The sequence below is a fragment of the Mesoplodon bidens genome (genome assembly GCF_964165515.1).
Source record: "Mesoplodon bidens genome assembly, chromosome: 18".
NCBI classification, from domain to species: domain Eukaryota; kingdom Metazoa; phylum Chordata; class Mammalia; order Artiodactyla; family Ziphiidae; genus Mesoplodon; species Mesoplodon bidens.
Genome location: NC_138175.1, coordinates 59,261,032 through 59,274,914, shown reverse-complemented (window position 1 = coordinate 59,274,914; position 13,883 = coordinate 59,261,032). Strand labels below are relative to the sequence as shown.

Genomic DNA, 13,883 nt, shown 5'->3' with positions numbered 1-13,883 from the left:
TTTTATATTGGCTGTTTCTACTAATTACTGAATGGCTGCTATAAAAATGCCTCATATATTCATGGATTTATATCTTTATCCTTATTATTCTGAAATTGTTGCTTCATGTAATTCGAGTCAGTCTTTTAAATTAAATATACAGCTTAAAGTATCTTATCTTCTTGGTAATGCTTTTTCCCTTAAAATTATTTTTTTTCTGATATAAACACACGTTTCACGTGTTTTCATATGTTAATTTTTAAATAATTATAACAAGTATATTTTCCAAAACATGATTTATATATATTCTGTAATGTTATACTTTAGAGAGTCTCTTGTATCCATTTTATTGTTAGATTCTTTTTTTTTTTTTTTTTTGCGGTACGCGGGCCTCTCACTGTTGTGGCCTCTCCCGCTGTGGAGCACAGGCTCAGCGGCCATGGCCCATGGGCCCAGCCGCTCCGCGGCATGTGGGATCCTCCCGGACCGGGGCATGAACCTGCGTCCGCCGCATCGGCAGGCGGACTCTCAACCACTGCGCCACCAGGGAAGCCCTATTGGATATTTTTAATATCAAAAATTACTGACTGCTAATGTAAGCATTTACTTCATACTCATTTCATGTGATAGCTGATATAGTTGTGTTTAAATACATCTTCTGTGGGTGTGCTTTTCTTTGCCTCAGTTGATCTATACACTTCTTTTTTTAAAGTTTCTATTGAATATTTCTTTACATTTCAATTTTTCCTTCTTCAGATTTGCAGGGTGTATATTCTGATTCTGTTTATTAGTGTTTAAACTGAAAAATGACAATGTACTTATTTAACACGAGGTGTAGCATTATTAACATCTTTGATCTTTTTCTGGAAAATATAAGAGATTTAAACATTAATTTGCTCATCTCAGCTTATGTGCCATTAAGGATATGCAAGGTAATTTCATCATTCTGTCTCCAAAAATGAAATATTAATGTTTTATACAGATAATGAGTGGTTGTATTCATACACAAATGCACCCCTCTCCCAGATTCTCATTCCTTTTATCATCGCAGACCACTCACCTGGGATCACTTTCTTCCAACCTTAAACATCGTTTTTAAAGTATTCGTGTTGGTTATTTTTTCATTAAATTTCTCACCTTTGGTCTCAAATAGTCATATTTTACTTGCTTTCTTCAAAGATGCATTTGTTGCATATAGAAACCTGGTGGCGGTTATTTCTTCCAACGGTTTCATTATGTCCTTCCACTGTGTCCCTGACACATAACTTTATATTGAGTGTGAGTGGAGGTATATGTATGTTGCAGAAGACATCACGTAGAGATACTAACTTTGCAATGCAGTCAGTGAATGGATAGAGTTTTGGATATCACGTCAGTGAGGGTATAAAAGTGTAGAATGTAAAAACAACACACACACACACACACACAAAATAAAAATAAATAAAAGAGTGTAGAATGTAGAGAATGAATAATAAAGTGGGCATCTGGTGATCAAATCAATGGATTGTGCTAGAAAGTCACTAGGTGTTCACCAATACTGTTTTCTCCTTCTGGACACCGAAGAGGAGAGGCATGTCCCAGCTTCCCTTACTTAATTTGGGACCATGAAAATGAATTTTGGCCAATTGAAATGGGCAGGAGTGATCGTGTAAAATGTTTCTTTGATTTATCTTCTCATTTATGCTCCTTCTTGGGGTTGCCTCTTTGGGCCTCACTGGTTCCAGTTTTCACACCTCCCCAGGAGTTACTGATTGCTCCTTTGGGAGCTGCAGGTCCAGGTGATGGGAAGATAATGTCTTCATGAGGAGGAGGACCATACCTGGTGACCCTGAGGCACTAGATATCAGGTTGGGCCACCTCATGATCATGCATTTATACCTGGATTTCCCTGCTCTCAGAGTTCAACGGGAAGGCAGGAGGAGTTTGAGTCTTTGTTCTTGTGAATTAGACATGAATTATGATGTCATCTTATGAAATAAACCATGATATGAAACTATATTAATTCCACTGTCCACTTAAGCCTAAGGACAATTAGTCTTGATAGTTCTAACTTTTGAATAATATGTCCTGTAAAAATCACTTTGACAATAGAGTTACCTATAGTTTATGAAAACTTCCTGCAGCTAAAGTTAAAAAAAAAAAAAAAACTAAAGGTATACAGGTGTGCTTTATGCAAAAATTTTAACCATTGCCTATAATGCTACTTGCTGACTCAGGGAGTGATTGTATTTTATATTTTAAAAAACATAATCAGGGCTTCCCTGGTGGCGCAGTGGTTGAGAGTCCGCCTGCCGATGCAGAGGACGCGGGTTCGTGCCCCGGTCTGGGAGGATCCCACATGCCGCGGAGCGGCTGGGCCCGTGAGCCATGGCCGCTGAGCCTGCGCGTCCGGAGCCTGTGATCCGCAACGGGAGAGGCCACAACAGTGAGAGGCCCGCGTACCGCAAAAATAAATAAATAAATAAAAATGTAAAAAACATTATCAGTGATTCTGCAAAGAGGAGCCTCTGATATACTCCTATAGCTGTATGTGTGAGAACCTTGTGGAGATGATGAATAACAATAATAGCTTGTGTGTATTTAGCACCAGGCCTTGTGGTAAGCTCTTTTCATTTCACTTCCCATGAGGTAGTCTGTACTATATTCCCATTTTAGTTTAACTTCGGGGGAGGGAGGTGCTCATGACTTTTAATGAGAGATCCCACCCGCGGGGGTTTGTGTGTCAGAAAGTGTAGGTTGGATCCGAGAACTTGCATTTTTAGTAAGTTCACAGTGATGCTGACCCAATTTGGGTATGAACGAATTAGAGGAACATTTCATGTGTTTAAACGAAGACTGCACGAGAGAGGGATATTCATTGTTCAATTTAAATCTCAGTCCCCAGAACTCAAGAGAGGTGAAGCAGTTCTCCCACGATGAAAGAATGCTCCACCTGCTGGAGACGGCGGAGGACGCGGCGTTGTCACAGGTGACCACGGAGATCTGGACGCGTCGCCTGTAAGAGGAGCTCTGGCCCTCCGCAACCCAATTCCTCCCCGACCTTTCTCGCTCCACCTGCCTCCGCACCGCTGTCGAGGAGAGCCGGAAAGGGGCCCCTTACCTAGTTGGTAGGAGGACACAAACTCCTTTACCCAGAAGTCTGTGCCCGGCGCATCCGCGCTGCGCCAATGACAGCCCTGAAGATGGGCGTTTCCTGCCGCCCTTGCCGGGAGAGGCGGGACTTCCGGCGTCGCGGCCGTGACGTCTTCTGCTTGCGCCAGGGCTGTCCGGAGTGGCTGTGGAGGTTGTCTGGGAGGTCTTGCTGGGGTCCGCCTTCCGTGCGGCTCTTCGGAAGCGAACAGGGAAGGACAGTAGAAAGGATAGGACCTCCCTCCGCGCCGTTGTTAGGATCCATGGTCCCCGTCGTGGGACGGGCCGCCTTGCGCGGAGGTGTCGGCCGGGGCTGCGCTCGTTCCGAGGCCTTCGCACCCGCCCTCCGTCCTCGTCCGCTTCCGGAGGCGGCACCCTGAGCCTGAGCGCCTTTTTACAAGGGGGAGCCTGGGGCTCTGAGTGCGACAGTCGTCCCGAGGCCACTCCGCCCAGTGTGGGGTGGGGGTTCGGCTGCTCCCGCAGAGCCTGCTCCAGTCACCAGCTTCTCGACCCGGTTCTGCTCAGAGGATCCCATGGCGGCCGCGGCGCTTAGGGACCGAGCTCAGGTGAGTGGAGGGTCCCTCAAGCCGTCACCGCCTCAGGTGTAGGGGATGGTGTGTTCTAGGGCTTTCAGCACTTCGCCTTCATCGCTCCCTTCTCTTGAGTATCAAGGCGGTGAAGGGCGGTCCTTGACGGTGGATATGTGGCGAGGTTCCCATTCCCAGTGTTGACGGGGTGAGGCGTGAAATGGTTTCCAAGGCCCAGGAGCCAACTGGTACAAACACTTGGAGGTGAGAATGAATTAGGAGTGTTCAGGAAACCGCAGGTCTCTGTTATGTTTGGTGAGAATAGAGAGCCGGCAGTCAGGAATCAGGCCTGGAATGGCAGCCTGAGGAGCTGGGCCTCTTTTCTGATGGTGGCGGGAGCCATGGAAGGTTTGTAACAGAGAAGGGAGGTGATCTGACATAGGTGTTAACAGGCTTCCTCTTGTAGCGGAGTAGAAAGATTGGGGAAGCCTGAGGGTGGGCAGGGAGACCAGGATGGAGTCTACGGCAATAGTCCCGGTGGTGTTGATGGTGGGTGGACCAGAGTGGTGGCAGTGGAGGTTAGAGAGGTGTATGGATTTTGTATAGTTTTTAAGCTAGGGTCGTTGGAGATTTTCTGATGAGACATAGTGAGATTCTGGGACTCTTCACCTGTCCCGCCCCCTGCACTTGAGTCTGGGGGCTTTAAAGGAGGGGTCCTTCCAAGCCCAGCATCCTAAATCTAGATCGAGAGTTATGTGAAGAGCCTCCTGCTTCTGGCAGCCAATAGGATGAGGACTGGAAGGGTGTATTAGACACAGGAACAGCATGTGCAAATGCTTGGAGGTAAGGTTGAGTTGGGAATCCTTAGGCACCTGGGTGGCAGTGGTGCCTGGCATAAAGACATATGAGTACTTCCTGGATACTGTATGCAGAGTGGCTTCAGGAGTGGGGGTTGCCTTGGAGGTGCATATGGTGTGGATCAGAAGGTTGTCAGTGTTAATGGGGTGTGGTCCCGATATGACGAAGGTGTGTTTCAGAGTGATGTACATGTTGGGAGGAGTGTGGACTGATGTGGACTGACACAACACAAAGTTGTGTCTGGGAGGCATGTTCTGGAGGATGCCAGCAGGAGAGTGTTTGGTGCCCCTCATGCAAGACCCATAGCTTACATAATATATTAATATATCTGCTCAGGTGTCTGGTTCTGTTCTGGGCTGCACACAGCGATCAGAGGGACAGGACAGAGCAGGCAATAGTGGTGTTAAGGCCTAGTATCGCCTCTGAATTGGGCAGCTGGGGAGGATAGGGACCAGCGGGTGGGTAGGTTAATGGGTAGATTGGGGAGTCCTGTTGTCTGTGAGCTCAATGTCCCCTTCGTGGCAGGGCTGTGTGACCTTCGAGGATGTATTTGTGTACTTCTGCTGGGAGGAGTGGGAGCTCCTTGAGGAAGCTCAGAGACTTCTGTACCGTGACGTGATGCTGGAGAACTTTGCACTTGTGGCCTCGCTGGGTAAGTCCCTGTTTCAGTTATCTGTTGGTACATGGCAAATTACTCCAAAAGTTAGCGACTTAAAACAATTAAAATGCGTTATGTAACTTTCAGTGTATCAGGAACCTCGCTCGTCACAGCTTACCTGGGTGCTTTTGGCTCAGGGTCTCTCATGAGGTTTCAGTCAAGCTGTCAGCCAAACCTGTGTTCTCATCCGAAGGCCATTCTTGGGAAGAATCCACTTACAAACTCACTCATGTTTTGTGTTTCCAAGATGTAGTTTCTTGCGGCTTGTTGACCCGTGAGCATTAGTTCCTCACTGGCTGTTGGTCAGAGGCCTCCCTCGGTTCCTTGTCATGGTGGCCTTTCTGTAGTGCACCTCGTAACGTGGAAGGTGCCTTCTCTGAGCAACGGAGCAAGAGAGAATGTCCACGATGATAGCTGTTCTTTTTCTAACCTGACCTGGAGAAAATGATCCCATCATTTTTGCCCTGTTCTGTTCCTTAGAAATGGGTCAATCAGTCCCGCCTGCGGTCAAGGGAAGCGGCCTACACAGAGGCAGGAATACTGGGAGGTAGGCATTCTTGGGGGCCATCGGAGAGGCTGCCTTCCACAGGCCCTCATGCCCGCTCCAGTGTCCTTGGGGTTTGCTTTTCCCCCACTTCCCTTGGGGCAGTTCTTTCAGTCCAGCCAGATCACTGACTCTTCTCCTTCCCTTCTTTGGTTCCCAGAGTAGGCGCTGTGGGTGCCGAGGCTGGGCCGTGTGTGGTGTCCCCTCCCTCGCTGAGCAGTCCCGACACCTCTGCCCAAAGCCTTTCAGGATCGGGTTAGGAGTTCAGGGCCCTTTTAGTCTGCTTCACAGATTCTGCCTGGCTTGGGCACTTCCAGATCCGTGATGCCTCTTTGCCCATGTTCTGCCCCCATCTTCTGGCTGAGATTTCCTGGGGCATGACTATGCCAGGAATTGTAGGTACTGACATGGTCACTGCTTGTGGAAGGCACAGGGATGTTCCGCCAAATCCTCCTTCAGGTTTTTTTTTTTTAACATTTTCTTTTTTGTGTGGGATGGGTCTGTCTAGGCCATTCATCTGCTCTATGTTTTGTTTGTTTTCTCTTGGAGTATAGTTGATTCATAATGTTGTGTTAGTTTCCCCTATGTGTGTGTTTTTTTTTTTTTTTTTTTTTTTTTTTTTTTATACAACTTCCATCTTCCGGATCCTATGTAGTTGCCCAGGTGGAGAGGGGCGGGAAGCCCCAGGTGCCTGACAGGGAGCCCTGACTCCAGCCACAGTGAGAGAGGCCAGAGACGGCCTGGCCCTGCCGCATGGGAGCTGAAAGAGAGCCATCTTAGGGCTGAGTTCATATTCGTACTGTCAACCTGCTTTGTGTTCACCAGTGTTTTCTTGCCAAGGCACATAGCAGTACCTCACTTCTCCCTTTCCTTCTCCATACTTGGCACTTGACGTTTCTCTTCTGTTTTCCATCCTTTGGCTGTTTCCCCACCTCTCTGGCCTCCATGTCTCTCACTCATTCTCCTCTTCCCCGTCCGCATTGCTCTGCAACATTGGCTACTGTAATGTGTCATGAGTTGTGCACATATCCGTACGTAGTCCTTAAGAACCAGCTACTTACTTGCAATCAGATTTTCCTGGGCTTGAATACAGCCTTCTGCACAGAGCTCACCTGACACCAGCAGCTGAGGCCCTGCTGAAACCCTTTTGTAGAGGAGTGAGTTGGAGACCTCGCCTCTACTTCCGGTACTGTCCACGATCATTGTGTCTTAACCCAGCGTTAGAGTTCCTCCGTACTGTGACGTTTAGAGGCCCTGGACTGACAATGGGCCCTTCCTCACCCTGATCCTGGCTCCCTCATCCTGCCAAAAGCCAGTGGACTCATTCATTGGTGTGTCACACATACATATGTGATGGAGTTGCTGCTTCCCACCAAAGTCAACGTCCTTCACTAGCATTTCTTTGCTTTCAGGTTGTTGGTGTGAATCAAACAGTGAGGAGGCTCCTTCTGAGCAGAGCGTTTTTGTAGGAGTATCAGAGGTCAGGACTCCTGAGTCATGTCCATTTATCCAGAAAGCCCACCCGCGTGAGATATGTGACCCACTCTTGAAAGACATTTTGCACCTGGCTGAACACCAGGGATCATGCCCTGCACAGAAACGGTACACATGTGACCCCTGTGGGCGAGGATTCCTGTTCAGTGAAAACTTTTATCAGCATCAGAAGCAATATAATGGGAAGAATCCAGTCAGAAGTGATGATGATGGGGCCTTACTTGTGAAGAACTGTGCTGTCCACATGTTAGGGAGACCTTTTACTTGCAGGGAGGAACGGATGGACTTGCCGGATAGCTCTGGCCTCTTCCAGCACCAGAGTACTCACAATGGAATAAGTCCGTGCAGAAGGGCTGAGTTCATGGAGCCCTTTCCACAAAGCTCCAGACTCGGGCGACACCAGGGAGACCATGATGAACTGATGCTTCTCAATTGCAGTGACAATGGGAAAGCCTTCCTGAACACCTTCACTCTCCTTGACAACCAGATAATTCAGGCTGAAGTGCGAGCTTTTAGGTGCCTACCATGTGGAAATCTGTCCAAGGAGAAATCGGCTCTTATTCATCACAATAAAATTCATAGTGGAGAAATTTCACATGTGTGTAAGGAGTGTGGAAAGGCCTTCATTCACCTGTCTCACCTAAAAACCCACCAGAAATTTCACACTGGAAAACGACAGTATACATGCAGTGAATGTGGAAAAGCTTACAGCAGAAGCTCCCACCTTGTTCAGCACCAGAGAATTCACACCGGAGAAAGGCCTTATGAGTGCAGCGAATGTGGAAAAGCTTTTAGCCGCAAAAACACGCTTGTTCAGCACCAGAGAGTTCACACTGGAGAAAGGTCTTATGACTGCAGTGAATGTGGAAAAGCCTACAGCAGAAGCTCCCACCTTGTGCAGCACCAGAGAATTCACACTGGAGAAAGGCCTTATGAGTGCAGTGAATGTGGGAAATTCTTTAGCCAAAGCTCTCACCTTATTGAGCACTGGAGAATTCACACTGGGGCAAGGCCTTACGAGTGCATGGAATGTGGAAAATTCTTTAGCCATAACTCCAGCCTCATTAAACATAGGAGAGTTCACACAGGAGCAAGGTCTTATGTGTGTGGCAAATGTGGGAAGGCTTTTGGCTGCAAAGACACACTTGTTCAGCACCAGATAATTCACACTGGAGCAAGGCCTTATGAGTGCAGCGAGTGTGGAAAGGCCTTCAGCCGTAAAGACACGCTTGTACAACACCAGAAAATCCACACCGGAGAAAGGCCTTATGAGTGTGGCGAATGTGGAAAATTCTTTAGCCATAGCTACAACCTCATTGTGCATCAGAGAATTCACACTGGAGTGAAGCCTTATGAATGCAGTGAATGTGGGAAATGCTTTAGCCACAACTCCAGCCTCATTCTACACCAGAGGGTTCACAGTGGAGCAAGGCCTTATGTGTGTAGTGAATGTGGGAAAGCCTACATTAGTAGCTCCCACCTTGTTCAGCACAAGAAAGTCCACACTGGAGCAAGGCCTTATGAGTGCAGTGAATGTGGAAAATTCTTTAGCCTCAACTCTAGCCTCATCCTTCACCAGAGGGTTCACACTGGAGAGAAGCCTTATGTGTGCAGTGAATGTGGGAAAGCCTATAGCAGAAGCTCCCATCTTGTTCGGCACCAGAAAGTTCACACTGGCGAAGGGCCTCATGAATGCAACATCTTTGGTGGCCCTTTAGCTGCATCTGTTACACTTGTTTAGCAGCAGAAAGTTCACACTAGAGAAGCCCTTATGAATGCAGAAAATGTGCTGTATCCTTGCTCAAGGTATTAGGACTCACACCAGAGAAGATCTCTGTGAGTGCCCTTTGTGAGGCAGCCAGCAGGTCTGCCTTGTACAATTGTACATCCACCCCGGGGAGATTCCCGATAAGTACCACGTAGGTGAGAAGCTCTCATGAGGTGCATTGCACTTCCTCAACTGTCCAGGGCTCTTGACAGTTGTGTCACTGCCAGTGCCTGTGGTGGAAGCCATCTCATTGCTGTTACGTTCCCACAGTGTCTGTCAGTTACTCCAACATGCTCAGGAAAGGTGGACCCCTGTGGTGTCTCTCCTGATCCCTCTAGGGGATTGTGAATGTTCTGAGTGTATTGAAGATCCTCAGTTCCTTCCACGTGACGGGGTGCTGAGTGACCATGATCTATCTCTGGCCGAAAGGATCTGAACTGGAACCTGCTGGTGATTACCAGACAAGATTTCCCTTCTTCCTTGACAGTGTTGACTGTAACATGATAGCTGTGACTTATTTATCCTGCTTTTGAGTCACCCAACTTTGGAACTCCCTGCCCCATGCTACTCTGGTTTGTGCAGTGATAAAAGCCTTCTGTGGCAGTTTTTACTCTTGGGAGGTCAGTTCACTGTGTCTAATGGATTGAGAATAAATTGGGTTTCGCCAGCCTGAAGGGAGGAACACGTTTTTTTGGCCCAACTTTATGTGCCTCAGAAGGAACAGTAGGATGGCAGAGAACACCTCTCAGTCTAGTTTCTCCTAGTTTGCATTGTTGCCCAAGGCTTGCTAGAAAAGACTGAAGAGCTTTGTGCACCTAATCCTGTGGCCTAGAAGTCAGGATTTCCTGTGAGCCCAGAGTTCATTCTGAGGAGGGCACAGTTGGTGTGGAAATCTCCAGTGCTTGTGGAGGCAACATGAATTGGGTCCTTTGTTCCTAGGGAATGTCCCATATTCCCCAGCACTTTTGAGGGATTTCTGTCTCCTGGGCCTGTACAGGAGCCAGTCCCTGATGTCCAGAATCCCATAGGCAAGTATCATTGACTGGAAGGCTTTAGCCTTTTAGGGCAACATGGGAATCATAGTTGGCATAGAAACACTGAGATAATGGAGTGGGGATGACTGTGTCTAGTGAGAGGATGTGTGCCTATTCTAACGGAAGCATCTGTAAATGTCCATGCGATTTTGGCTGTATGGCATGAACGGTACAGAAATCCTCAGGACCTTCAGACGTCTGAGTCTCCTGTGGCCGACACACTGTCACAGTAGATAATCTAAAGGTTTGCGGATTTCTATACCTCCCTGGGCTGTTGACGTTATGGCCATCACAGGCACAGGTAGGAACCCCAGCACTGACAAAAGGGAGATCCAGGGATCGGGCTTCTCTGACCCAGCCAGCATTCCTAGTGACTGAAGTGGACGTGGACCTCATTGCTGATACTGAGGCAGGACTCATCCCCCTAAACTGGGGGGAGACGGGATATGCTGGAACCAGAACCGTTGCCAGATGTGACTTTCCAAGAGGAATGGTAAATATGGATTTTTATGGGAAATATTTAGTTCTTAACATCTTTATTGAGGTATTGTGACATGAAATAAAATGAATATATGTAAAGTGTAAAACGTGTTATGTTTCACCATGTGTGTATATACTGATGAGACCACACCGTCAAGATAATGGAGATATCCCACACAACCTAAATATTCCTGTGTCACTTTATAATCTTTTCCTTCCAGTCCTTTCTAACCCCCTTTCTCACAATTCACAAGTAATAGCAAGCACTTTCTAGTATTTCATATAAACACAGTCATATGGTATATACTTTCTGGGGAGTGGGACTCTGGCATTTTTCACTAACTGTAACTATTTTGAGATTAATCCATTTGTTGCATGTATCAGTTGTTCATTTGTATTGCTGAGAATTATTCCATTGTATAGATATACCACATTTGTTTTTTATCTGTTCACCTGTTAGTGGATGTTGGGGTTGTTTCCAATTTTTGGCTGTTAGAAATAAAACTCCTATGAAGATTTGTGTATAAGGTATTACTGAATAAGATTCCATTGTATGGCTATACCACAGTTTGTTTATCCATTCACTGACTGAGGGACATCTTGATTGCTTCCAAGTTTTGGCACTTATCAATAAACCTGCATTATGCATTGTGTGTAGGTTTTGTGTGGGTATAAGTTTTCAATTCGTTTGGGTTCAAGCCAAGGAGCATGATTTACTGGGTCATATAGTAAGAGTATGTTTAGTTTTGTAAGAAACTCTCTTCCAAAGTGGCTATCATTCTGCACTCCCACCAGCAGTGGGTGAGTGGTCCTGTTGCTCCATATCCTCGTCAGCATTTGATGTCAGTGTTTTGGATTTTTGCCATTCACATAGGTGTGTAGTAATAGTATATTGTTGCTTTCATTTGCAGTTCCCTAATGATATATGATGAATATCTCCATATTCTTTTTTTTTAAACAAGCCTTTGATGGCTAGCTTTTTTGGGGGGGAGCACATCAGGTCTTAGTTGCGGCATGTGGGATCTTTTGTGGCGGCGCACAGGTTCTTCATTGTGGTGCGTGGGCTTCTCTCTAGTTGTGGCATGTAGGTTTTCTCTGTTTAGTTGTGGCATGTGGGCTCCAGGGTGCGTGGGCTCTGTAGTTTGCAGCACGCGGGCTCTCTCGTTGAGGTGCGTGAGCTCAGTTGTTGTGGCATGCGGGCTTAGTTGCCCCGTGGCATGTGGGATAGTTCCCCGACCAGGGATCGAACCCATGTCCCCTGCATTGGAAGGCAGATTCTTTATCACTGGACCACCAGGGAAGTCCCTCTTCATATTCTTTTAAGTGTCTTTTGCAGAGCAGAAATTTTAAATTTTAGTCAAGTCCAGATTACTAAGTTTTTCTTTCATGTATTGTGTTTTTGGTGTTGTATCTAAAAAGTGATTGCTAAACCCAAGGTAACTTACATTGTCTCCTGTGTTATCTTCGAGGTGTTTTATAGTTTTGAGAAAATATTTGTAAAAGGTATAAGATGTGTGTCTGGGTCACTTTTTTTTTTGGCTGTGCTGCACAGTTTACGGGATCTTAGTTCCCCTACCACGTATCAAACCCATGCCCCCTGCAGTGGAAATGGAGCCCTAACCACTGGACCACCAGGGAATTCCCTGGATCACTTTTTTATTGTTTATTTATTTTATAAACAGAATACATAATTTATTACCTATTTTACTATCTCTTAGCATTTTTTAAAATTAATTACTTTTATTTTGGCTCGCTGGGTCTTCACTGTGGTGTGCGGGCTTCTCTAGTTGCGATGCACAGGCTCAGTTGGGGTATGTGAGATCTTAGTTCCCCTACCAGAGCCCCTGCATTGGGAGCATGGAGTCTTTTTTTTTTTAAATAAATGTATTTATTTATATTTTTGTCTGCATTAGGTCTTCATTGCTGCGTGCAGGCTTTCTCTAGTTCTGGCGAGTGGGGGCTACTCTTCATTGCGGTGCGGGGGCTTCTCATTGTGGTGGTTTCTCTTGTTGTGGAGCACAGGCTCGAGGCGCACTGGCTTCAGTAGCTGTGGCACATGGGCTCAGCAGTTATGGCTCATGGGCTCTAGAGCGCAGGCTCAGCAGTTACGGTGCACGGGCTTAGTTGCACCACGGTATGTGGGATCTTCTCAGACCAGGGCTCGACTCTGTGTCCCCTGCATTGGCAGGAGGATTCTTAACCACTGTGCCACCAGGGAAGTCCCTGGGAACGTGGAGTCTTAACCACTGGACCACCAGGGAAGTCCCTGGATCACTTTTTAAAGCCCATTTGTTGAAAAGACTTCTTTCTCCATTCCTTTTCCTTTGTTCCCTTTTCAAAGACCACTTGAATGTATTTGTGTGGATCTATTTCTACACTCTCTGTTCCAGTTTTTTCCATTTATTGAGATACTAATCGTGTGGCTGTGTGGGGGTTCTTATTGTCTTTTATTTTATGGTTTATTCCACTAATTGATATTCAGATGTTAAGCCAACCTTGCATTTCCTGGGACAAATCCCCCAGATCACGTTGTATTATCCTTTGTGTATGTTGCCAAGACAGTGTTCTGATATTTTGTTAATGTATTTTACATCTATATAGATGAATGATAATGGGTTTGTAGATTTGGGGTTTTTTAAAAAAAATATTTAATTATTTATTTGGTTGCACCGGGTCTTAGTTGCAACAGGTAGGCTCCTTAGTTGCACCTCACGGGCTCCTTAGTTGTGGCATGTGAACTCTTAGTTGTGGCATGCATGTGCGATCTAGTTCCCTGACCAGGGATCGAACCTGGGCTCCCTGCATTGGGGGCGCGGAGTCTTAACCACTGTGCCACCAGGGAAGTTCCCACATCAATTTTTATATGTAGCATTTTTATCTTCATCTAGTTCAAAATATTTGTTTTTAAAATTTCCCTTGTAATTTCTCCTTTTACCCATAGGATAATTAGCAGTGTGTAGTTTAGTAAGTCTCTTTCTATTAAATTTACAGGGATGGTATCACAGAGCAGGAGGAAAGCTTGTGATTTTTCAGTCAATGGTCCAAGTGTTACTGTTGAAATGGGGAAAATCTGTGAGTTATTTGAAATAACTTGGTTTTTCTTCATAAGATGGGAGACCCTTTTTTCCCGTTTCTCTTCTATTGACAGTATTTACAAGTGTCCTTTTCAATAGGTGGTTGGTTGGGACGTGGGCCCCGTAACCCCTGCTGGTCTGCAAGGACACGTTTTCTTCAGATCCTGTCTTGTAAATATGAGCTGCCAGGTTTTATAGTTCAAAAGGGGATAATTATTCTTTTTTTATTTTATTTATTTTTGGCTGCGTCAGGTCTTCAGTTGTGGCACACACGGGATCTTCGTTGAGGCGCGTGGGCTTAGTAGTTTTGGCATGCGGGCTTAGTTGCCCCGTGGCAT

At 46.3% G+C, this 13,883-nt stretch overlaps 1 protein-coding gene across 1 annotated transcript; it reads left to right on the top strand.

The window, feature by feature from the left end:
• The first annotated feature begins 3,257 nt into the window (after window positions 1–3,257).
• LOC308605484 (uncharacterized protein) lies at window positions 3,258–9,479 on the top strand. The gene is made up of 3 exons (XM_081215544.1): window positions 3,258–3,674; window positions 5,019–5,145; window positions 7,108–9,479. Exons 1-3 carry the CDS (start codon window positions 3,642–3,644, stop codon window positions 8,928–8,930), a joined length of 1,983 nt encoding a protein of 660 aa, XP_081071670.1. The 5' UTR covers window positions 3,258–3,641; the 3' UTR covers window positions 8,931–9,479.
• The last annotated feature ends 4,404 nt before the right edge of the window (window positions 9,480–13,883 follow it).

Excerpts from the sequence above, each read along its gene's own strand:
- LOC308605484 (XM_081215544.1), top strand. The coding sequence starts at position 3,642 with ATGGCGGCCGCGGCGCTTAGGGACCGAGCTCAG. Across the intron at positions 3,675-5,018 it reads CGCTTAGGGACCGAGCTCAG|GGCTGTGTGACCTTCGAGGA; the intron begins GTGAGTGGAGGG and ends CCTTCGTGGCAG. Across the intron at positions 5,146-7,107 it reads TGCACTTGTGGCCTCGCTGG|GTTGTTGGTGTGAATCAAAC; the intron begins GTAAGTCCCTGT and ends CTTTGCTTTCAG.